The 26,203-nt window shown below is 40.8% G+C and overlaps 2 protein-coding genes across 12 annotated transcripts in view; one reads left to right on the forward strand and one right to left on the reverse strand.

Annotated features, from left to right (window-relative positions):
* The window catches only part of lrba (LPS-responsive vesicle trafficking, beach and anchor containing), a 266,996-nt gene that overhangs the window by 107,899 nt on the left and 132,894 nt on the right, over nt 1–26,203 (reverse strand). For 6 of the 9 annotated variants that reach the window (XM_061770952.1, XM_061770951.1, XM_061770954.1 and 3 more), the window contains 4 exons: nt 11,609–11,733; nt 11,486–11,500; nt 4,622–4,765; nt 2,425–2,561 (listed from right to left, as the gene is read on the reverse strand). In XM_061770952.1, the coding sequence (XP_061626936.1) occupies nt 2,425–2,561; nt 4,622–4,765; nt 11,486–11,500; nt 11,609–11,733 (421 nt within the window). The remainder of the gene's footprint in view (nt 1–2,424; nt 2,562–4,621; nt 4,766–11,485; nt 11,501–11,608; nt 11,734–26,203) is intronic. The other 3 variants (XM_061770956.1, XM_061770953.1, XM_061770955.1) reach the window with 1 other exon arrangement.
* mab21l2 (mab-21-like 2) lies at nt 35–22,821 on the forward strand. Of its 3 annotated transcripts, none has more exons than XR_009788178.1 (4): nt 35–1,652; nt 11,512–11,753; nt 12,900–13,022; nt 20,227–22,821. XR_009788178.1 is itself a non-coding variant. In XM_061770967.1 (1 exon), exon 1 carries the CDS (start codon nt 392–394, stop codon nt 1,469–1,471), a length of 1,080 nt encoding a protein of 359 aa, XP_061626951.1. In that variant the 5' UTR covers nt 35–391; the 3' UTR covers nt 1,472–1,809. The 3 variants fall into 3 exon arrangements, 1 of the variants encoding a protein (XP_061626951.1); XR_009788179.1 differs by lacking the exon at nt 20,227–22,821 and adding an exon at nt 16,056–16,344; XM_061770967.1 differs by lacking the exons at nt 11,512–11,753; nt 12,900–13,022; nt 20,227–22,821 and having other exon boundaries at nt 35–1,809.

Here is a 26,203-nt window from a genome sequence, read left to right on the forward strand (position 1 = left end):
GTGGACCACTCGTGTTGTGTGTGTGTGTGTGTGTGTGTGTGTCTCTCTCTCTCTTTCTCGCTCTTGCGCGCCCCGTCGGCCGTCGCTGATTGGCTGCACCGGGGCCGAGCTGCCTTCACTCTTGCCTGAGGAGCTCGCTGGACCTCCTCCACTCTCGCTCTGGAGCGCCATTCATAAAAGTGCACCGAGGAGGACGACCAGGACCATGAGCGAGCTGCACCAGCACCACCGCCACCAAAGTGGGACTTTGTAGAGCTGATAAGTAGGAGTAGGAACTTTTTTTTGGGGGGGGGGGTTGCTTATCGTTTCCCCCCACCACCACCACCGGTAAGCGTTGGATCCGTCGGCCTACTGCGACTCCCCGGCGTACGGCCCGGACCTGTGCCCCAACATGATCGCCACGCAGGCCAAGCTGGTGTACCAGCTCAACAAGTACCACGGCGAGCGGTGCCAGGCGCGCAAGGCCGCCATCGCCAAGACCATCCGCGAGGTGTGTAAGGTGGTGTCCGACGTGCTGAAGGAGGTGGAGGTGCAGGAGCCGCGCTTCATCAGCTCCCTGAGCGAGATCGACGCGCGCTACGAGGGCATGGAGGTCACCTCGCCCAACGAGTTCGAGGTGGTGCTCTACCTCAACCAGATGGGCGTCTTCAACTTCGTGGACGACGGCTCGCTGCCCGGCTGCGCCGTGCTCAAGCTGAGCGACGGCCGCAAGCGCAGCATGTCCCTGTGGGTGGAGTTCATCACCGCGTCCGGGTACCTGTCGGCGCGGAAGATCCGCTCCCGCTTCCAGACGCTTGTGGCGCAGGCGGTGGACAAGTGCAGCTACCGCGACGTGGTGAAGATGGTGGCGGACACCAGCGAGGTGCGCCTGCGCATCCGCGAGCGCTACGTGGTGCAAATCACGCCGGCATTCAAGTGCACCGGCATCTGGCCCCGGAGCGCGGCGCAGTGGCCGGCGGCGCACATCCCCTGGCCGGGGCCCAACCGCGTGGCCGAGGTGAAGGCGGAGGGCTTCAACCTGCTCTCCAAGGAGTGCTACTCGCTCACCGGCAAGCAGAGCTCGGCCGAGAGCGACGCGTGGGTGCTACAGTTCAGCGAGGCCGAGAATAGGCTGCTCATGGCCGGCTGCCGGAAGAAGTGCCTGTCGGTGCTCAAGACGCTGCGGGACCGCCACCTGGAGCTGCCCGGCCAGCCGCTCAACAGCTACCACATGAAGACGCTGCTGCTGTACGAGTGCGAGAAGCATCCCAGGGAGGCCGACTGGGACGAGGCGTGCCTGGGGGACCGGCTCAACGGCATCCTGCTGCAGCTCATCTCCTGCCTACAGTGCCGCAGATGCCCGCACTACTTCCTGCCCAACCTGGACCTCTTTCAGGGCAAGCCGCACTCGGCCCTGGAGGCGGCCGCCAAGCAGACGTGGAGGCTGGCGAGGGAGATCCTCACCAACGCCAAGAGCTTGGACAAGTTATAAAAAAAAAAAAAAAAAAAAAAAAAAAAAAAAAACTCCCGGCTCTTGTTTTCCTTTTGTTTTGCAAGTTGACTGTGATATAAATATGACAACAACAACAACAACAACAACAACAAAAAAGAGAAAAACACCGTTTCGAGGTTTTGGAGCGAAAAAAAAAATGGTGCAACAGAAGAAGGAAAAGGTAGATATGTTCTCCTTTTTAAATGTTCTCACCAAGTGAAGAAGAAGAACTTTTATTTAAAAATGCAATGAAAGCAACGTGCCAAGGTGATTTTCTTTTCATGGAGAGGAAAAAAAAAACAAGAAATGTTAATAAAATGGTGCAAGTTTAAAATGTAGGCCTCGTGGCGTGATTTAAATTGCTTTCATTTATTTGGGGGAAGAAAATACTCAAGAACTAAACATTTTAATATAAGCTTCTGGTGCGCAAAAATCAAACATCTAAAAGTAGAATATGCATTATTAAAAGTAGACATGTATTATTTCGAACGTTTATGTAACATATTAGTCAATTGGTTATTTTGCCCTCACAACACATTGAAATTCAGCATTTCTGTTGATTTGACACTTGGGAGTGTGAATCTATTTTAACCTCACGACGTATTTGAATCCACGCGACTGCATAAAGCGAACGAAAAGGGCAACCTGTAGCTCCACAAAAGTGCCATCAAATGTATATTTTCATAATCAAGTCATGTCGTTTTTTGAATTGAATCTTTTTTTGTTTGTTTTCGATTTGCTTCGGTGTTAGAAATGTTTTGCTGAAAAAAATATTACATTTAGGAATTCAGCGGGTCCTTTTACAAATGTAAACGTGACTATTTTCCTGTGCAATACAGTATATTATAATGCAATCGTTGTGCCTAAAACTTAAGGCTCTTTTGTTTGAAAAGAAAAAGCCCCGTGAAAACGTAGCACCGAAATGTAACTTCGTGTCTATAACGGCGGTTTACCTTTGGATCGATGGCCTTGAAGCCCGGCTCGTCCTCGTCCACCTCGAAGTAGAGCTCCGAGGCGGTGATGGACAGGGTGCCTCGCACCACCGCCGCCGGAGCCACTAGCTGGGCCGCCGTGCTCACGTTCACCGGGCCTGCAGGCGGGTGCATGGGAGGGGGCGCGCACACGTGCAAATTGGAGAAGAGAAGGGGGGGGAAAAAAAGGACGAAAGGTAGCCTGTTAGAAATCTAAAGTACGAAGGAAGCGTGGAAATAAACCGAGTTAATCCCGTGAGAGCGATAGAGCAATTAGCGAAAATCAAACAAAACAAAAAAAAATACATAAAACCAAAATATATTTTTAAACAATTGCATTGGAGAGCCTACAATATTTTTCGAAATGTTTCCACATGCAAACGAGGCAAAAAACAACAACGATTGTGTCTTTTATTTCAAATGTTTGACAGATTTTTAATCCAGCTTCATCTTCATATGTATGACAAATGTATGTAAAAACACACACACAATGACCTCACAGAAATACATAAACACTAAAAATGGTATATGATCCATTCGCTTAAACCAAGTGGAAAACTGCTGAAAAAGAGCCACCATAATCCCGTTGTGCATGATTTTAATAGAGCCCTCTATAAAGCGGATTACACTAGCCAATTGGATTACAAGACTCTAATATTTAATTACCAGTATTTTTGATGTGAATGAGCGACAAAATGGTGTAAGATCGAATAACGATTGGATTTTTGGTCCACATTTTTAATAATTCTTCCTGTATTATAATCCAAATGCATTAGTGTTATTTAAAGTGTGTGCGTATACACACGCTTATTTGGCCATTTGATTAGGTACAACTGCACCATACCTAATGAGACAAAAAATGTGCATTTACGTTCATGCTTTCCCCCCCCCCCCCCCCCCCCCGTTCATTTAATAATGTTTATTATTATTAGTATTGTGATTGCATGATACCGAGTGTCTGTCCAGTATTTGGAGCCTCTCATGCAGAAACATGAAGTATAACCCAAATTATTGCAGACAGAATTGTTAAAACTCCTATAGACAACCACTATGTATGCCACCAGGCACCATGCACTGCATCAGGCAGAGAGTCTTCCGAGATTTTTTTTTATTTTTGTTTTTATACGGTTTAGTGGCTACATGACAGGGTCACAATATGAGGAACAGCTCTCAGTACAACTGCAATACTAAAAATATGGCTCATGTAGAAATGATGAGATGACAAAGGAAACCCACTATAGGACTTTCCAGTGTCTTTTTTGGCACTGTGTGGGTTTCTAATATTTTGGTCATCTTATTTAGTGACATGAGAGGGTCAAAACATTAGAGACAGTTGTTTAAAATGTTTTAAAAAAACTACAAACGCATGATGGTAGACAACCACTACATAACTCCGACTGCCACCCTCTGTTTTTGTTATTCTGTATGTCTCTATTATGTTGGTTCAATTGGTAGCTACAAGAGCAGAATATTAGGAACATTTGTCATCATAAAAATATTGCTGAACTAGATTTTTTAAAATCTTTTTTTAATGTTGCTGTGTAGGTTTTCTTACTGGGTTTCTACACAAGAGGGTCAAAATATTAGGAACAGCTGTCAAAATAAATGTTGAACTAGAAAGCACTGCATGTGGTAGACAACCAGCACGCAACCCCATTGAGCGCCCTCCAATATCTTTTTCGTGGTGTTGTACAGGTACAGCTCAATAAATAAGAATAGTGTCAAAAGCCTAATTTAGTTCGGTAGGTCAAATCAAAAAGTGAAACTCATTATAGAGATGCACGATACACACAGTGAAATATTTCATGAATTTTAAAGATAGTTTATCGCAAATAAAAACCCAAACAAAATTCACCATCACTAGAAACTAGCTAGATTCTGTAACAAACAAGAAACAATGGGGAAAAAAATTAAACGTAGAAATTAAGCAAAGATTTTTCCTCTAAAAAGCACTTTCCCAAGTGTTTAATTCATCTATATAATGCATGACTACGACAATAAATAGATTCAAATTTCTTGAGCTGTACCTGTTTCAAATATTTTGGTTGTCCACGCTAAATGAGACGGTCAAAATATTAGCGTCGCTCACATCATGAATGTTGAACGATAGACATGGTGTTAGGCAACTGCCACAAAACACTATCAGCACCCTCCATTTTTAATTTTCTTTTTTCCGTACCGGTGAAGTTTTCGAGCTCTTTCTCCTCCAGAGACGACAGCGTGTCGTCTTCGGCGTCCAGCGAGGCATCGCTGTCAGAGTTCTGGTTGGCCACAGCCTGACTTTTGATGGACCGCTTGCCTTTCAGCACATCATCTTCAGACACTGCACAGCAAGAAGACACCCAGGAATATAGTACAGTTTAGTACAGTGGTTCTCAAACTTTTGACACCAACTACCAGATCAAAATATATGTACCACCATCATAACCAACATCAAAATGTATTAACATAGCTGGCCCGAGTGTTTCTCAAAAACAATGCCAAGGTTTTATTCGCCAAAAACGATATTATTGAAGACAATGTAACATTATGTACGGTTTAAACATTAAAACTGCACTTAAATATGGAGGGGTTGGGGGGGTGTAATTCATGATTCAATTGAAATTCATTGCACAAAGTGAAATGAAAATTGTACTTAAATGTTTAAAAACAAAGTTCTTAAACATTGAATGCAAAAGATTGAACTGTACTTTAAAGTTCAATACAACTGAACTACACTAAAACAAAAACATACTGTACTGGATTAAAACAAAGTTTTCATTTAATTTGTTTGACAGTATTTTATGTTTTACCAGTTGTGAATTTTATTTGTGTTTTAGTGTTTCTTTTGTGTACCACACCTTGAGAATAACTAGTAGAGTATATTTAGTACAGGAAAGGCACAGAGTGTTGGAATAGGGAATAGCAGGACTGCAGAATATACGTCTAAAGCACTTAAACAACAACCACAGCTGTAACAAAGTGCTGTGCATAAAATGAAAAAAGACAAGAATTAAAATACAATCATAGACTAAAAAATGTCTAATGAAAATATTGAAGCGCTCACTTTACATGTTCATTTAGCCTACAGGAGGTGCCATGTGTGAAGCTGTTAGTAGATGAAAGAGGAGCAATATTGAAGTCTCCATTGACCCGCATGAGGGCACCGGGATGCTGAAATTGGAATCTCACGATCACAGCGTGCATGACGTGACTCGCGTTGGCTGCTGGAGCTTAAGTTCGAATGTAAACAAAACAACAGCAGTTTTCTAACAGCCGATAGGTCGTCCATTGGCGAGCAACACACATACAGAACAATTGTACCATCCTGTTTAGTAGCCTCTCTCGCTTCACTTTACTACATTTTTAGCGTCAGCTCTCGTTGCGCTCCATATTGCATTCTGCTTCGTGTTTGGGTGGAGTGGGGGAGGGGAGCTCTTCGCGACCATAGTCACATCTCAGTAAACAGAGCTCTAGTAAATATGCTGCCAGTGAAGGTGCAACCACAAGCGCCGAAACTCTCCGCCAAAGAATGGTGCGGGTAAAAAAAAAACAACTAATAAATAAATGACAAAAAAGGGTGGGAAAAGTACACATTGATGAGAAACGTAGAGCTTTTGTAACAGGCTGCCAACTCACAAATGCCTCTTTCCCTGTAGGACATAACGGGACTGTTAACTTCACATATTCACCATTAAAAGATAAACATTGTTGGCGGGGGATAGGTAAATGTTTCACTGTTCCCATGTTGAAAAATGTAAATAAATACAATTAAATGGAATTTGGAAAAAAAAAAAAACTTTTTAAATCAAATGCTTGTTTCAGTGTACACGTGGCCAAACTAAAACTGAAATAAAAAAATACTGAAAAACAAAAAATTTAAAATAAATTTATAGTTATAAACTGTAGAAATTAAATGCAAAATAAATAACAGAACTCACAACAAAATAATTTATACACAAACTGACAAATGAGTTTTTTCTAAAACTAAGTGTAAAAAAAAAAGAAGAAAAAGTCAAATAAAATACAAGAAAATATTTTAAATGTTACAAAAAACAATTAAAATGAAAAATAAAGAGTTGTGCAAATTTAACCATCAAGGAAGGTTGATATGTTTATCTCCCTGCACAGTTTCTTATCAATAACACATTACATGAAGCAACGTTTTCCCAAACTTGGGTTCAGTTTTTATTGGTTTTCCTCTGATCTACATACAATAATACATTCCAAATAATTTATCTTTAGTGATTTGTTTGCTTCAATCTTATGGCAATAATATGAAGGGGTGAATGACATTACTCCCAAAAAAATGGAAAAGAAAAAGTGCAATTACCCCCCGAATATATAAATGCCTTTAATTGCATGTGGAAGTACAAAGCTACTGGGGTATTTTGACGAAAGCATGTCAAAGACACCTGAAATAAAAAAAGTCAACACACCCCTGTTAAAATGCCAGGTTTTTTTGTGAACCCATTTTCCCACGTGTTGGGCTGATTTTGTTATGGTCCGATAAAACTAAGGTTGAACAGTTTGGCAATTATTCCAAAAGGTATATTTGACTCAAAAACAGCATTGCTCATCAGCAAAAGAACACCAGAGCTACAGTGAAGCATGGTGGCGGTGGCATCAAGCTTTGGGGCTGTTTTTCTTCAGCCAGAACGTTGACCTTAGTCAACTCAACTAAAGCTTTACCTATATAGCGCTTTCACAACAGGTGCAGCTGTTAAAAAAATAAATAATAATTTAAAAAAGTGCCGTACACAAAAGATAAAATAATAATACAAGGTGGAGGGAAGTATGAATCGTTTCAAATAGCAGTCCGTGTTAGCACAAAACCTTCAGGCTTCTCCTACAATACAAAAAGATGTCAGGAAAAGCTTACTAGAACATCTGAACTTTATTTGCGGTTAATCGGAGCAATTTCAAATGGTGACAAGTGTGTGCTGACTCCCATCTAGCCTCAGTTCGAATGTGATTCACAGTCATAATTTTTATCGGGTGTGCATACTTGTGCAGCCATCAGTTATATTAACTTCCCCACGGGACACTTCATTGAGTAGTGCAGGTTATAGGTCACATTAATGGTGGTAAAAGTTTTGAAATTATGTATCTTGGTCTCATTTTGGAATATCACAAAAAACAGTGTGCAGATATTTATATCCCCTGTATGTGAAAGTCATACATGGATTTGTCATTATATGTGACAGCAATGCACAAAGCGCTGCAGCTCTACATGCTACCATACTGACATCACACCTACATTGAAACAGGACTACGACTGCAACACAAACACTCCACTCATTCTCACTGCCAGATGAAAATGCTAACGTGCTAAACATTCCCATGCCGTACATGTACACAAACATGATGCTGCTGCTTCTGTGTGTGTGTGTGTGTGTGTGTGTGTAATCCTTTTTAATCCAGCCAGTCAGCAAAACATTGTTATGTTGCCTTCTATCAACACCTTGAAGACGGACCAAGTAAAAAAAATAAAAATAATAATAAAACAAAATAAAAATAAATAGAATTTAAAAAAAATAAAAAATAAAATGCACAGCTGCGATGTGCGTCTTTGAAGAGTCGGGGCCCGTTAAAAAAAAAAAAAAAAAAAAAAAAAATCTCGTCATGGAAAATATGCAGCCGGCTGATATTTAGAATGCTCTTCCTGTAATTAGGCCTCCCTGGAGGATTCCTTAGTTAGCAGTGCTGAAATTACTACCACTGCCTGCCCCCCCCCCCCGAGCCCTAATACGTACCACATGACTGTGTGTTCACACTAGGCCAGTGGGCATGAGAGATGGGGGGGGGGGTTCCAAAACAGAGATGGATTTCAAATTTGACGCTTTTCACTTGAAAACGCACCCCCACACTCCCCCCTCACACCCCCACCCTCCCCCTAAACAACTGCACGCTACCATGCAACCTGTTAAATATCACAATTTAGTAGTATTTCATATCAAAAAGAATGTACTGGGATTTTAAAAATATATGGTATTATTGTATTAAAATCAAGTCATCCCCTATATTACAGGTGTAATCAATTACATTTTTAAGATTCCAATTTATTAACATTACATTTACATTACATACAGTTATAACTTATACCCTTATTAAAATCTAGTCAAGAGAGTTACGTGTTGTTGATGTTAAGTTAAATAAAATTAAAATAACCAAAATATAGTGAGAAAATATAATTTTGAAAATAAAATAAAAAAAAAAAAAATTACAATAGAAATGCTTAAATAAATAATTTAGCCTATTTAGAATTAGCCTACTATTACTTTTACACTAAAACTGATGAAAAAACCTGAAATCAATGCGCATTTAATTTGAATGCAAAACAAACATGAAAGAATATTTCTCGATTTTCGGATTTAAAACACAAAAAGCAATTTGATAATGTTTGTGTTATTTTTTTAAATGAAAAAAAGCTCTGAATGCTCCAAAAAAATTGTGATTCAATGTGAATATGACCCAAAAATGAAGGCCGGCCATAAACCATCACCACGCTAGACAAGCTATAAATAGCATGGATTTGACGGGCTGCAATAGGCAAAGCGGCTAACTTACACTTTTTTCTTGGTACTGCGATTAAATTGTCAAAAATTAGTTGATGACCAGAACAGAGACATTAGTCTTCACGACCTCCCCCCTCGGCCGTGGCGAGGTGGTACTTTCCAGACGTAAACAGCTGACTCTGATTTACCGGCAGTCTTGCGACCATCTTGGCACGCCATGAATGACGACAGTTGTTCGTAATGCACAAATCCCACAAACTCTTAAAAATCTGAATTCAGGTTTAGGTCCATCCCTATCACCTAGGAAGCGAGAGGGTGCGTTTCATTTCACCACCCCCTCTCACTCCACCTCCCAGTCATCCTCTGCGCGTGATGAACATAATTACAGCCAGATATGACCTTTGCGCTCCGTGCTTGGAAACCAGCGCCCGACGTTCTCATCTCCAGTCGCACTTCCGCAACAAATGTCGGGTCGGCAAAAACAAGACGAAAGGTTACATCGGGGCGGGGGGGATGCTGGATTTGGGAGGAGGGGTTCTGGATTGGGAGGGGGGGCTAAAAAAACAAAAAACAACAACAACAACAAAAATTTATTTATATAAAGTTATTTTAATGATATATTCCCAGGACGGGTGGTAGCGTACTGGGCTAGTTTTACTCCTCCGATGTTGTTGTGTTATGCCGGAAATGCGACACAAATGCGGCTGGCCACATTTTGACATCTTATTGCTCTGAGATGGAAATCGTATGGAGGGAGCTCGCACCTGCCACAGGTCCTCGGTGGTGTTTTTTTTCCCCCCAAAGAGGCTTGTGCGGCTTACAGGCCCAGAAACGACCTCTTTGGTTGATTGGTGTGGTTAAGCCAGGCAAAAATGGCAAAACCTGATGTGTAAGGAGGGGTGTCAAATTCTGGAAAGCCAAAGGACTAGGGAGGAAAAGTGAGGTTGTTTTTCAGAATAAAGTCATATCGTAATAAAAAAAATACTTGGACTTCAGGTCAACCTGTGCTTCTGCCATATCTCCCTATTGTTTTTCTGAGATTTCTGGTATTACTACCAAGTTTAACTTGAACTTTGGGATTAAAGATTACATTCTGTGAAGAAATGTGATCCACTTCGTATATAAAGACCCACGTTGGTTAAAGTGTTGCTTTTGTGTGTGTCGGATTATGTTCCCGTCACTGCACTCCGTCCTCTTCTGCTATTTGTCACAGAACCGGCAAGTTCAAATGAAACTTGGGGATCCAAAATTAAATTTTATTTACCAAAAAGTAGTCTACCCAGTGCATAAATTAAAACGTTTGATAAAAGCATCATTTTGAGAAGTTTTCTTTGTCGCGTGTCAGATTACATTCCTGTTGCCTTCCCACGGTCCTGCTATTTGTGGCACTACTGATTTCAAACATATAATTCTGCCAGGCAACAAGTGATCTATTCCATATATAAAGAAACATGTTTGATAAAAGTTAGTGTGCATCTATTTAGTAATTTCCTTTTTGCATGTGTGTCAGATTGTGTTCCTGCCGTTTCTACCTGTCCTTTTGCTGCTATTTACGGCAGGACTACCGATTTTAAATGGACCTTTGGGATCCAAAATTAAATTCTACCAGGCAACAAGTGGCAAATGTGTGACGCGACGAGGAGACACAATTCACAGTCGAGTGGCCAATCCTGTTGAAATGTTAAGAGGGGCAGTGCCCTACCTGATAAAGCAAAACAACACTGTGCAGGAAAAGGATCCTTCTTACTTAGTGATGCCATCATCAAATTATATAAATAATATATAAATCAACATATTTAATAATAGTTAGTGTTGTTTTTAAAGCAATTTCCTTTGCGTGTGTTGGATTGTCTTCCTGTCGACTCTCGTCCTTTTTTTCTGGAACGTGTGGAGCTTTGAGATCAAATATATATTCAATAGTCACACAGTTTCTCCACTCATGTCTTAGCAGCTAGGCTTGGCGAACATCTGCCAATTTCAAGCAGCCAGACTACAGTCAAAAATCTTGTCAAAACCAAAAGGTAAGCAGAGCTGCATTTAGCTTTGGATGCCCAGATTCCAACAGTTTTATCATCTGATAAGGAGCAGGTGTCAACGTGGTGGGGCGTTATTCGTGTTTGGTGATGTTGCATATGCCACATGCAAATTTCCGCACACTAATTGACAACGTGTAATTTGGCGGCTTGGTGATGAAATGCTTCCTCCACCAGTGAAAATATCCATTCACCCATCTTTTCAGTGTCTTTATGGGGGCTTACATGTGGTTCAGTTTGTACTCTAGGTGTGAGCCCTGGCAACTGGCTAATTCCAGCTCTAACCAAAAAGTAGGCTGTAAAGTATGCTGTAATTCCTGATCCTTTGTGTATTTTGACAAAAGCATACCACAAACATGTTAAGACACCTGAGAACTGTTCTAAATTGTGGGGGGGGGGGAGAAATGCATGTCTTCTTTAACATAATTGTACACCTCAAAATGACTAACTTTGAGCCACACTAATCCCAAATGCATATTTAGAAAGTAAAAAGGTAGTAGAAATGTTACTTACCACTGACACAAGCCACTGTTTTGCAGCAAAGAAACAGAAGAATAAACATTTTGAAACCTGTTTCCGCTCACATCACAAGTGGATTTACCACGGTAAGTACCACCTACCAGCAAGCCGACTCACCGTGCTCAGCAGCGGCCTTGAGCGTGGCTTCCGAGTGGGTGGATCCGAAGGGGTTCCTGACGAAGCGGCGTCGCCGTCTTAAGTCGTCCTCCCAGTAGTCCAGGCGCCAAAACTCCCTGGGCCGGCTGCAGCGAGACAGAAAGAGGTACAAGCACATGTGTTAGCAATTACCCAGCCAGCGTGCTACAACCCGGGCCCGGCACTCGGGCTCGGGGATGGCCCATAAAGCCGGCATTGTGCGTCCTTTTTCTTAAAAGCCTTAACAACAGCGGTCCCCAACCACTGGGCCATGGACCAGTACCCATCCCTGAAACATTTGGTACCGGCTCACACAAAGAGACTGAACAAAAAATATTTTATTGATTAGAGTCTGAAATAAGTTTTAATTTGAAAATCAGGAGCATCTGCCTATGTCTCTGTAAACGGTAGGGGGGGGGGGGGGGGGGGAAAGCAAGCCCATAAGTAAGGAAATATGAACACAAATATTTATATGGAAAGGAGAACAGGCCAAATAATGAGATGGAAGAAGAGCTTACAACAGTGATTCTCAAAGTGTTGTAGGTGTTAGTACAGTTCAGTTGTATTTAACTTTGAAGTAAAACACATTTATTTTTTTACATTAGAACTGTTTCTTTTCAAGCATGTAGGGAAAATAAATATGTGCAGTATTTAATCAAATCAAGTATATTTTTTGTATTTCCTTTTATTTAAGCACAATGTTAATGTTCAGACTGTACATAATGTTACAGTGGCTGACGATATGAAATATTCTTCTTTGGAAAAAAAACAAAACAACCTCTGCCACATGTTTGATGAACACTTGGGCCTACTACACTACTCTATTTTAATGTTGGCCATGATGGTGGTACTTACTTTTGATGAACACTAGAGTCTACTACACTACTTTATTTTATTGTTGGTAATGATGCTGGTACTTGGAGAGCCAAGCATTTGATTGATAGTAATGAGGTGGTACTTGGTGTAAAAAGTTTGAGAAGCACTGGCTGACAACTTTCAAGGAAAAACAAAAGCTACATTTCAGAATCAGAATCATCTTTATTTGCCAAGTATGTCCAAAAAACACACAAGGAATTTGTTTATCGCTACTGGTGATTCTCAAGCACCAAGCCTGCTCTGCGACAGGCTACAAAATGAGGCAATGAAGCCTTCAAAACTGGCCAAAAAATAAAAATAAAAAAAATACCTTGCTTCCATTTCTGACATCTTATCTTTGTGAAGTTGCGTGGAAATAATAGTACGTTTTACATGAAATGCCGGTGTGGTGTTTAAGAATTTTGCAGAACCTTTACAGCCTGGCCGGCCGGGCATCTTCCATGGACCAGGAAGGTGCCTGTGACCCTTCAGCAAGCCCCTCTACACAATTTCCAACCTGTACAGCACAGATCATCAAGGGGTGAGTAGTTATGTTTTATTTCATTTTTAATAGGAAGCTTTTTATTTTTTTTTTAACACTTACAGTATATTATAGGACATTAAATAATGTTAAAAAGTTGACACACCCCTCTACACAATTTTCTACCTATACGTCACTAAGACTGGAAAACAGTCATGAAATAAAAATGTAGGCTACTTCACAAACTAGTAATGTCAAGTGTGTGCTGTGGGTGTGTGCAGGGGAACACGGTTTATGGTTTTAGTGGTGCAGCGGCTGATGGAGGAACCCCGGGGTGCTTTATCCCCCAGCTGCCAGCGCCTCACAAATCTTCCTCTCTAATAGCAACGATCACACTGTGGCCTTTAAAACAGCTTTGCGGGAGAAAATGACAACAATTTCTCCAAAATGGGCCTCTAAAAACATTCACGTCTGTTTTGGAGAGAAGGGGGGGGGGGGGGGCGGGGGGGGGAAAGCGTAAAACGGCATAATGATGCATGAAACTTATGGATAAAATTATAAAGACCTCCACGAAGGCCAGACTGTTAGCTAAGGTGGAATAGAAAACAAAGTTTAGGATTTGTTAGTCAGCAAAGGTTTAATTTAAGGTTCATGGATGCCAATTTGGATTTGGAAAATTGGATGGATAAAAAAAATGTCCCCATTGTGGGACTAATAAAGTAATCCTATCTTATGGCTGATGACTGACAGACGCGTGGCGCCATTTTGACACGGGGGAGAGGGGTCGGGTAAACTGTTCTATCGGATTCCTAGACACAGTGGTACTGCATGTATCCATCCTTTACACAGAAACCAGCAAAAACAGGACATGATGCAACGACATATGGCAATGTATTCAAATACTTCTCAGACAGGGACAATTACCTTCAACGAAACAAGGCGGGAGAAGTCAAGTGTCTTGGCTGCTCAGTAAAACACTGATAAAGTTGACGTCAGGCATATTCGCAGGTTGACTTTGAGACCAGCAACCAGGGAAAAAGGCTGAAAATTCCTGGCTTCAGTGGGGCAGCACAGTAGATTATGGGCTAACAAGCCTGCCTCACAGTTAAAAACTCTAAATAGTCCATGTTTGTTTCTTGTGCATTGCAATTCAATAGTAACCAGTCAAGGTTGTACACCGCTTCTCTCACCCAAAAAAAATCAGCGAGGTTTCAACTCACTATTATTACCCCGTCACAATATAGCTCTATTGTATTGCAGAGCAGCTTTATAATGAGAGTACAGTGGTGCCTTGAAATACAAGTTCAATTCGTTCCGTGACCACGCTTGTATTTTAAACCATCTTTCCCCATTGAAATGAAAGGAAATGCCATTTATCCATCCCTGCCCCCACCCCCCAAAAAATAGCACTCTAATAATAATAATATTATATTCTACTTCATGAAAGACTGAGTAATCACATAATTAAACAGTAAAGAATCAAACAGTTTGTGCATCATGATTTAATGCTGCAATCCAATTCATTGTGCCACTCCTTTTGGTGTGCCCACCGTCTTTGCCAGTAGGAGACAGTATAATACTGTACAGTCATGCAGATGCAGACGAAGAAGAATAGACTTCTTCTACGACTTCAACTACTGTACAGTGACTCAGTAAGATGCTGTAATCATCATTATTAAAACGATTTTGTAGAGGATAAATAATATATGCCAGTGAGTATAGTTAGAGCATATTATCTGTCTAAATGTGTTGCTCCATCATTTGTGTCCAAACATGTGCTTCTTCTCAAACTGCAACCATCGATGCTAACCCGTTACCATGTCAATTGTGTTTTGCATTGTTTGTTAGCATTAGGGTAAGCGGTCCGTCCATAAGGCAAAGCTATGTGGGTTTAAAACTATATGTGTTTAGTTTTGTTTAGCTTGACAGTAAACGTCAAGTGGGAATGACAAACAGCTTGACACTTTTTTTGGAAGAATTATTAACTATTTGCCAAAAAGCTGCTTATTGTGCAGTTGAGTTCACTGCCACCATACAGCGCTCGTATCGCAAGTTAGAGCTCGTAAGTCAAAGCAAAAAAGCGGCCTATTAACAGCTCATATCTCTAAAACCTATGTCGGGTCACTTGTACCTCGAGGCAACACTGTAAATGGCACTCAGTCCAGGTTATACCCCGCTTCTCTCGCCAGTAACTATTTTGGGTCTTGAACCTTTCATGTGTGTGCCTGCAGTGTGTTTCCCTGCGATAGTGTGCGCACTTCATCATTCTGCCTGCGATGGTATTCATGTAAGGAAAATAATTACTGCGCTCTAGACCGGGACACAACATGTCTCTCATCTCTCCCGAAAGGAGGTAGTGGGGGGAGTTTGGGGGTGTCCTATATGCACCTTCCACAATGCATATTAATCCAACAAGAGGGCGAAGTGGTGAGCTGGAGTAATTAGTCATCGGAAGGATAGTAAAGAGGGGAGGCGGGGGGACTTCTGCCAGTGTCGGGCGAGAAGGGGGTGACAATGGGGGTCCTAATGACGTGGAGCATGAAAGATACCTCGACCCCTTGCGCTTCCGCAAAGGCGATCAATTATTCAGCGCTCGTTCATCCCGCTCGGGCGTGTCCTTGGCACGATTTACTGCTGCGCCGCCGCCGTCATCGTGCTTCAAAATAACAACAATTAAAATAACAAAAGGGGGGCCAACGTGTGGTGGATCACGCAGACCACTTTTGTGTAATTACTAATTAGTCCACTCATAAAAGGTGTCTGGCTGGACAGCCTTCTCATTAAGCCACTCTGATCTAAATACAGCAAGGAAAAGGGCAGATTTATACAGTCTCAGTTTAGCATTGATGTATGTAGAACAGGACACACTGTTATATTTATTAAAAAAAAATAAATAAAAAAAAATAAAAAAAAAAGAAGGTGTCTAAGATACACGAAATGCTACCACAGAAGGGAAATTGTGATGATGAACCATAGCCGGATACACGTCCCTGTCTGGGCTGCTCAGATTTAATCACTAATGCACAGAGACAACAATTCCAACTAGACAGAACGCACTTCTTCTACAGTATTTTTTTTTTTTTTTTTTTTAAGCCTCACAAGACAAAGAGAAAAGCTCATTGTCCTTACGGATTCAAGGAACCCTGTGCCGGATGTGACAAAGTAGCCTTAGAACAACAAATTCGCGAGATGGAGATCGTCAAAGTACAAGCAAGCCCTGGAATTTGTCCCCAAATTGGTTGCTTCAAACCAAAATGGCTGACTTCCGCCATGGATCCTCGCGACTTTTTCTTGTACCCTCTTACGATAGACATAGCCACCCAATTTTATGTGGATCAGTCAGGGGGCTGATTTAAACAGTGCAGGCCTTTTTTTCATGGAATGTGCAACAGAAGTGGCTGCTTCAAACCCAAATATCGAACTTCCTGTTCAATTTCGGCAGGGGTCTTTGAGACTTTTTCATGCGTCCTGTTATGATAGACTCGTCCACCCAATTCCATGTTGATTGGTTATACTGGTGTCTGGAGTTTTTTTTTTTTCTTTCTTCCCCTTACAACTGATTTTTTAATGGCACAATTGCTTTTTGTCAATGAAAAACTGCTGGCATTAAACATAAATGCATTGTGATTCTTCAATGTCCCCCTGTGGCCTTTTCAGTGTGTTTAAGACAAAATATTTGTCATGCAAGATTGGCAAAATGCTCTTTTAAACGCCATGAAATATTTTTGCTTCCATTCCTGAACGTGTGAGTGAGTATGGCAAATGTCGATGCTATGTAAATGATACGAGATGACCTTTCTCCCAGCGAGCTAGCGAAGGCGCTTTCATATATCACCACAAGTGACTGCACTTGGGCACAAACAGTCATACATAACCTTTTCCACTAAATTAATTTGCCTGTAAGTTCAATGAGAGGCAAGGATTTCCTGCCCCTCTCTTATTGACATTAATGCCGCTCGCTATTGGCGGCACCCCTCAAATTGCTCAAATGCCGCCACCGTGTAGCGCGGGGGGGGATCATTTTTTTGCCGTCATTTGCATAAAGCGCGTGTTGGGCAGAAACTACGAGATTGAGGATTTGTCATGTGGAGCGATCACTGCCACGCTCTTTTGACAAAGAGCCGGCACTCCAGCGAGTCGTCGCCCGTCTCAAATTAAAAAGATAAATGCATAAATAAACAAACAGAGCAAACCCCTTCCCGCCTGAGATTGTTTGCTGTGATTAAGCCCCAGCCGGGTGATTTTCCTCCATGCTACTTTAAAGAGAACATCTATATATGTATATGTGTATGTTAATTCACCTTCGCTAATGATTGGGAGATGAGGTAATGTTAGGGTCACAAAGACTATACTGGCTTCGAAATGACACCACTTGGCATCTGCTGCAACCTTGAAAGGCTTCTTATTTTGTATTAATAAACCTTTTATTGCCGTTTCTGGTACTAAGTTGTCTGTCTCACAGTGGTCAGTGGGGTGTCATTATAAGACATATGACATGACATATGACATTTATTGAACTTTTGTGTTTCTGATGCTGAAGTTGTTTAATGACAGTCGTTTTTATGAAAAACGGCGCGGTTTAAACTGTCGTGAAAGGCGCAGACTTTACTAAGCGAAGGCAACGACGAGGAAAGACGACCCACTTTTAATGAACATTCTGTAGCCTAAGTCATTTGTGGTGTTTTTTTTAATGAAATACGCCATTACTAAAATGTCCACATACTTCACCACAGCTCCCTCATTCACTGTTTTGAAGAAAAGCAAAGAGAACACAGTGAGACGAAAGCGAGTGAGTCGAAATTCCTTTCCATTGATGCAGACCTTTCCCAGAACAGTCCTTCAATTATGTATTTCCACCCTATTCACTTTTCTTTGAAGACGAGGTAAAACATCCCTTTTCTGAGCCGCTTCTCCTCACAAGGGTCGCGGGAGGGCTGGAGCCGATCCCAGCCATCATCGGGCAGGAGGCGGGGTACACCCTGAACTGGTTGCCAGCCAATCCCAGGGCACACATTAACAACCAACCATTTGCACTCACATTCACACCTACGGGCAATTTAGAGTCTTCAATTAACCTAGCATGCATGTTTTTTGGGATGTGGGAGGAAACCGGAGTGCCCGGAGAAAACCCACGCAGGCACGGGGAGAACATGCAAACTCCACCCAGGCGGGGCCGAGACTCTCTCTAGACATTTATATTTTCCATCTTGCAGTTGAATCAGTGGAATAAATATGAGAATTTAGTGGGAAATTGTACAACTCTCTTTTTTTCCCGTTCTAATCGTTCTGACAAAATGTAATGTTCTCCCATTGTTTTAAAGCAGTAAACATTAGGAGCCTTTTTTGTACAAAATAGTTCTATATTATTGCAAGAAAAGGCTTAAACAATTATTTTACTTAGTTTTGGTGACTCTGTATACTTTTGAACACACAGGATAACCAGCAGCCACTCCTCCCAATTAACTCCAATTAATCCGAGAGGTTTCAAAAAGCACTCTGGATTGAAACAAGAGGCAGTGACGTTGCATCCAAGCAGCTTGTACGGATCAAAGCACTCCCCTGGGTGGGACCCTAAGGGGCTCCACAAGTACCCCGCTACTAAATGAAAGGATGCAAATTGAGCCCTAATTATCAGCAGCTTAATGTGCACCTTTACAATTAGCAGCAATTACAATCAGTAAAAACGGAATGTCAAAATAGGCGGACAATTACGCAATAATTATCATGACTATTTTATCATGAATCAAAACGGTGATGTTTGAAACATTACGTAGTAAATATTGATCAAAGTCAGCAAAACGTAGTTTCCAATCCCGTGAAAAAGATGACAATTAATCGCGACTACAGACCGTGCTGAAGTGGCACCATCTGTATTTTTGATGTAGCGTCACATTTTCACCCCCGTGTTTTTGACAACAGGCTGTTATGGCCATTTATCAACACCGCCGCCGGGTAATGAGGGCCATCCGCCGGACCCAGGTTGCATAATTCTGCCATTACTGGCCCATTTTAATAATCCCCTGACCTCCAGCTTTCAGAGATGCTCTTGAACGGCGGTGACTAATCTGACGGCGCAGCCCTGCGTGTCCGTCACACCCCGAAAAGTAAGACAAAAAACAGGGGAGGAGCTCAAGGTTAGATGGGGACAACCCGCTCGGGGGGGATAAAAACAAGAAATATACAACCCTGCTGTATTATTGTTTATGACACGTAATGATATGTAAAAGTACAAGACTGAATAACATTGAACGTCATCAAAAATGCCATAACTTCATCAAAATTGAAGCATGAAATACCTCTTTTGGTCCATGTTAACATCTTAAGTGCTGCTATAAATAAGCCAAATTTGACCACAATCTGAACAACAAAAAACATCAAAAAACAATGTGTTGTGGGATATGTTCTGACACAAGAAAAGATTGGGCGACGGTAAATAGGAAACTGATTTGAATGTAATCCCGAAAAAGAAAGAAAAAGCTTCGCCATTTAGCCTCAGCCATCTGTCTGGGCTACTTGCTTATAACCGGGGCTCATTTGGGTGAATTCCCTCATAGGAGTTGGTCAAAGTACAAGCCCTTGAAACTCACTCAAAAATGGAAGCTTCAAAGCAAATTTCTTGTCGATTTTCATGCATGGACCCTCGAGACTTTCTCGTGTTCCGTTAGATAGAAATGCCAACCCAATTTCGTGTCGATGGGCCGATCTGGTGTCAGAGGTTTATTTGTTCGAACTTTCCAGGCCCCATTTTCATGGACTTTATCCCCAGAATGGTTTCTTCAAACCAAAATGGCCAACTTATCATTTGATTTCAGGGATGGATCCTTTAGACTTTTTCGTGTGTTCTGTTATGATCGACATGTCCACCCAATGTTATGTCATGGGTGAAATTGGTGTTTGGGGCCCCTAAAACACATACATTGTCACTAGGATACATGTGCTTGCAAAAATTGGTGTTTTCATGAATATGGAGGCCCACTAAAGAGTTAGTCGTTTGTCAGAAGAATAATAGTATCAATTCCAAGAGGGCCTTCACACAAATCGGCGCTTGGGCCCTCATTATATTTCAGCATCAACAAATTAAAAATGTTTAAAAAATAAATATGAACCACATGTACTGCATCTCAAAATGTTCTCTATCTGAAACAAAAACTATTTTGCTGCGTTTTGGAACAGTCATACTCTTTGGCGATACCTGCTTTCTGGATATCAAAAGCAGTAAACACTGAGGCTCATCCTTCTTTACGTGTCCCTGTTTGTTCCTCAGCGGTAGCAGGGAGCGCTGGATTCCCAAGATAAAGGCCATTTTGGGAGGGGCGCAAACGGCAAAATAAATGACCTGCTGGTGCCTGGGCGTAATTACAGCTGCGGTTGAGTGCACCACTCTATCAGGAGGAAGAGGAGGGTGAAGGTGTTAGTCAAAGGAGATAGCCTTTGACTAACTACTGGCCCCTGACAATCGATACACAGCACATATTGCACCTTGCGAGAAAGTGGAAGGGGGGGACCTCCTCAATGGTTTTTCATTCAGATATTGATCAGCCCACCTTTTATCGTGACCTTGGCCATATACTTTCTTTAGTATATGAAATCATAAATCTGACAGTTGCAACCCAGGTGCAATGGAGCAAGCTGAGAGCTGCCATCTTTCATAGATCCCAATGAGACATTCCGGAGCGGTTAGGCAGAGGATGTTGAAGATCAAGAGACAACATTAAAAGAGCGTGTTTTGGGAGTACAGTGGTACCCTGACTCACAAGTTTCATTTGTTCAGTGACCATGCTCCTAACTAAAAGCAATTGCATCTCAAACCATCTGTCCACACGGAAACGAATGGAAACGCCATTAGGTTGTTCTATCTCCCATAAGACCAACAAGAATTTTTGTAACGTGTTGTCAATAAGAAAAATGGCACTCTACAGTATTTCACTTAAATAAAAACAAATGTAAAGAATTAAACAGTTTTTGGAACCATGATTTCATGCAGTAAATTCATTGTGCTGATAATGCTAGTGTTCACCCCTTGGGCACCAGGGGGCTTTACAAAAGCTACATACACATATATATACACATGAAGAAGACTGTTGCAACTGCTCTGGAAGCTGCAGAAATATTAGTCACAGAGGATAAAGAAAATATGCCTTTGAATATTACTTTGCTTGTCTACATGGGTTATTGCTGCATGTTTGTGTTCAAATATCTGACTGCAACATCTATGCTAGTTTTATTAGCCTGTCAATAGCGTTTCGCATTGTGTGTTAGCATTTAGATAGCAGATTGTTGGGTTAAATACACATGTAATTGTCTTTGTTTTGTTTAGTTTTTGTTTAACTGGGAGTGGAAATAAAGGGTTAGAAAGCACTTGGCCTACTTTTTGTAGAATTGTTTTTATTTGTCAAACTGCTGCTTGAGATTACAAAATTACAAAATTGTGTAATTCAGAATCATTATTAAACTACGGCGGTACCAATGAAGTCAAAAGAGCGACCTGGAAGTCATAAAATTCAGAATCCGAGCTGAGCGTATTGGACATGCTCAAATCTACATAAATGACCTAAACAATCACCATTGACCACTTTATATTGTTGAGAAATAAAACGAAAAAAGTTGGCAGGGGCACAAAAAGTTTTAAAAATCATTAAATGATTAATCATTAACAATGAAGACTCGTTTTTGTAAGGCATGATCATTTATCCATCCATAAATGCAAATAAAAGCATTTTGTGTTTTCATTATACTCTTAACATGAATCTAAACGACAACAAGAACCATTCTTAAATTGAGCAGAAGGTAGAAAATGTCTAACTTAAATAATGAAAACCAAATAAATCTGATGTAACAGCGAAACTATGGTGAAACGTCATGTTTGTGGCAAAATATAAATTATGCCAACCAAATACCCACCCTTTAAAAATGTAAAATCAAATTCCTTCTTGTCACCATGTCTATCCAGTACATTTGGAGACTACTTTTGAGTTGTAAGAAAGTTTAATGTTGTCAATAATGTATCATTCCTGACCTCTGTTTCATACTGACTGCACAGGAGATGCTTAAAATTAATTTAAATTTAAATTAAATAAATTCATTAAGTGGCCAAAATAATCACTGTCAGTTATTCTAAATTGTTGGGGTACAAACCGTATAAATTGCCAGGGTTTACGATACGTTTAAAATCATTAAAACAATGAAGTGTAATTTTCTTTATGGCATTTATAATTGTGAATAAAATCACATTGTTAATTCATTAAACTATTAACATGAATTAAAATGACAAGAGTTGCAGAACACAGAAAATGTAGTAGAATTTAAGAAAATAGATGGGATTACTTGATAAACTCATGATTCTAATGAAAATACAGTAAAATTATGGTAAAATACAGTTTGTATGACAATACTGTATTAAGTACCTCAACCCAACACCTAGCCTTAATATTCTAAATACAATGACTTTTTTTTGTATACCAAAGATGCAGAAATTATGTCCACTTTCTTTGGGAGACATGCTGTCACGGCTTAAACACTGTTTCATGATGTCAATATCAAACTGGAAAAAAAAAAAAAAAAAAAAAATGTAAGGAGGGTAACCAAAAGTTCCAAATCATTAAAAGAAAACAAAGTGTCATTGCTTCATTGCATGAACATCCATCTATAAATGTGAATAAAAGTATATCATCATCATCATCAAGTAGCCACTGAACTTCACCTTCATTCCAAATGATTTAGCAAACATTTACATCTGACACAGCTTTTTGGCCGTGTTAACATATTAACATATGGACATCCTCAGCCGTCAATATGCTCGACTGTGACACGTTGCCGTTCCCCTGTGGCCCCCCCCAAAACACTGTACTGTATACATAGCGGAGGTAAATGTTAGCGTTTATGGCTATATTCTAACCCGTATCCACGAGCTTGGTCGCATGGTAGGACACCCGCAGTTATTTTACACAACTGATGCAATCTTACGTCTGTCAAACATCATAGGAAACATCCTTTTTGTCCCAAAACCCAGGCCGCTGAAGATTGTCACATGATATCCACATTGGAGATGGAACATAACCAGGAGGCGGGGTTGCTTACATTTCTTCGGACTTTATGTTTATGACGGATCGCGGAGAAGGCCAGGGCCAGAGCTAATTGTTTCTAAAGTAGCAGGACGAGACGAGAGCTGCGAGATGACGACAGCTGCTAGCGCTCAGCAGAAGGTCCGGTTTGTGTTTAGATTTGTTTATAAGCGGCCCAAAAGAAATTAGCGGTTTTAAATAGTTAAAACAGACAACAGGAATGATTACAAGGGGTGTTCGGTTTACGAAGAGAGTTCTGTTCCGACAAGCGATGCCACCGAACTTGTAACACTAACCCACGCTAACGCAATACAGAATTGTGTGACTGTGGGTGTCCATCCATCCATCCATTTTCATTGTCACAAAATCAGGACATTGGGGAACAATTTTCCATATTCCAAAAACTCCAAGGTTGTTGACGATCTCATTTCAAATCATCAAAGGGGGAATTCTGACGAATTGTTGAATTGTTTTGGCTTTATTTGATGAGCCTCATCAAGGGCTGTTAAGAAGTGAAGTGAGTGGACTCAAGTTCATCGCATGCAGTAAAGTAAGCTAGTAACACGCTTTTTAGTAGGGCCTGAGCATGCTGGTGCGAAGACCTTACCAAAATTGTTTTGTGGCCTCCTTACAAAATGCCCCCCCCCCTTTTTTTTCTTTAATATACTAAGAAAATCACCAACTTATGCAATTGTATCATGGCGTAATATGTATTTATGGCTCAGTAGTGCTCCCCCCAGGAGAGTTTAAAAATATTAGCTACTTCCATCAGTCACAGGACACACAAAAATCAATGCAAAGGCAGTCAGGCATCATCAGTTTGGGGGCTATTGGTCTGGAAATTGTCAAATACCCCTGATATAAACCAATACAAAATTTGGATTGGTTATCGGTATCAGTTTGGAGAAGCAGCAAGTTATCTGTTATCGGTGAAAAGAAAAATTGTTATCGTGCATCCCAATTAAAACGGCCCAGATTTAACACTGAGTAAGCAAATATATAAGTCAACTGAGACAATCTCATCATTTCACCACATTGGAACCTCGATTTAACAGCAGACTTTGGATTTAATGGACAGAATAGTAGAGTCCAGTTGGACCTCAAAACACCCCCTTGCAACGGACAAAGTGCATTTCTGTAGCTATACTGATTTTGGCACAATATACAGTTGGTTTTGTCAAGCCCTTCACTATGGCATTTAATTGTAACGGAAGTGTGAAAAAGAAGCGCACTAACCTCACGGCTCACGAAAGCCATCGTCGACTCGCAACCGAGGCACAACAACCATGGCGATTAGGGCACTTTCAGGGCAGTATGACACCATCACAGCATTGCTTAAAGGTCAACTTTAAAACTTTCCAAGTATTTTAAAACATTTTTGACATTTATTTACAATCATTTTGTACTGTACTGGGTCTTTTCGGGCCATGAAAAAGTTATTCAAATTCAGGGACAACCCTCCCTACATTAGTACATTAAATCGAGGTACCACTATTTTTCTTGTGTATAGTGGTTTGGTTGTGTAGCGTGAGATGTTTCTACAGTTAAATGGGTGCCTTGGCTCAATAAAGGCTGGAAAACACTGGTACATGTAGCTTGAAGGTTCCTTTTTGGTGGGGATTTTGGTCAATTCCAGGGCTCGTACCTTCAACTCTTCATCGCGGAATTCACCCTTGTGCCACAGATTATTTTTATTTCCGGTATTTCCTTTGAGAAATATTGTGTGTCGAGTATAACTCGGCATTGCTTCTGGTTTGATTTCATTTGACTTTTACGGCCAACATCTGTTTTGAGTGTTTTTCTTCACAAACAAAAAATGGATGGTGCATATTTTAATTGACATGATGATTTTGGAATAGTTTCCCAGCTGTTACACATCCCGAGTTTTGCAGCCAGCGAAAAGCAGTGTACCTTTTTACATGCGTATTTTAATGCACGCTGATGTACACTGCGACTAGAGGAAAGGATGTTGTCTTTATCTCCACTTAAGATGAATCGCTCACACTGCCTTTCATCCGTCCTCCTCTTCGTTTCGTGTCACGCATTTCCGAGGGTACGCGTACACTAAACACTGATAATCTCCACTGACGTGCGAAAGTCCTATTTCCTTTTTCAGCCCTGCGCCGGTAGCTCTGTAAAAAAAAAATTAAAAGAATTTGCACGCAAAGAGAGAACATAGACACAGCGCAGGCCTCTGCTTGAACGCGTGCGTTACAGTCACTATTATTTATTATAATTGAGATTTAGGTCTGGAACAGAGAAGCGACCCTGGAGAGATTCATCTAGCTGCCGCGGCTTTTCATACGCTCATTTGTCTTGTAATGTGAACGCAAATGTCCTTGCCGTAGCGTATGCACTGTCTACAAAAAGCTCGCCAGAAGAGGTATGAAGCTCAGCAAGGCCTTTTTGCAAGTCAATTTCATGACCAATCCTCAAAACGATCATCAAACTTGACGCCTTGTTTCGCCCACATTAGAGGGCGTAGGCAAATAAGCTTCGCAATTTAGCGTGGCCCATCTGTCTAGGATGCCTGCTTCCGATTGGGGCTCATTTGGGCAAATTCCTTAGGAGTTTATCTAAATATTAGCCCTGGAATTTGCCGCAAAATTTCTGCTTCAAAGTAAAATGGCAGACCTCTTGGTCAATATCGACCAGGGGTCTTGGAGACTTTTTCATGCATCCTGTAATGATGATGATGTGCACCCAATTCTGTGTCAATTGCCAAAAAGGGGGGAAAACTCTAAATGAAGGAAAAAATTTGAATGCCCAAAAATGTGTTTCTAGACCAAATTGTTTTCTAAAACAGCAAAAAAAAAAAAAAAAAAAAAAATTCACTCATAAGAATATGTTCCAAATCGGTTTAAAAAAGTAAAGTTTACCGAATCTGAAAAATTGTTTTCTAAACAAATACCCCCCCACCCCCCGGATTCTCCCGCAAAACCAGATTTGTTTTATATTTTAATATAAATCCAAACTAATCTAATATCATCTATCAACATTTTGTCTAATTCTATTTTTTAAGTTTAATTTTGAAAAATGTATTATTTTTGTATTCAGTAAGGAGGAATTCCAAATTTGTTTTTACAAAATATGATAAAACACTCAATCAAATGATTTCTAATTTTAGAAAAAAAAATCTAAATCAAAAATATTGTTTTCGTAAATGTAACAACAAAAATC

This window comes from Phyllopteryx taeniolatus, chromosome 4 (genome assembly GCF_024500385.1).
Source record: "Phyllopteryx taeniolatus isolate TA_2022b chromosome 4, UOR_Ptae_1.2, whole genome shotgun sequence".
Lineage (NCBI taxonomy): Eukaryota > Metazoa > Chordata > Actinopteri > Syngnathiformes > Syngnathidae > Phyllopteryx > Phyllopteryx taeniolatus.

What these genes read in the sequence shown, in the direction of transcription:
- mab21l2 (XM_061770967.1), top strand. Translation starts at nt 392, where the DNA reads ATGATCGCCACGCAGGCCAAGCTGGTGTACCAGCTCAACAAGTACCAC.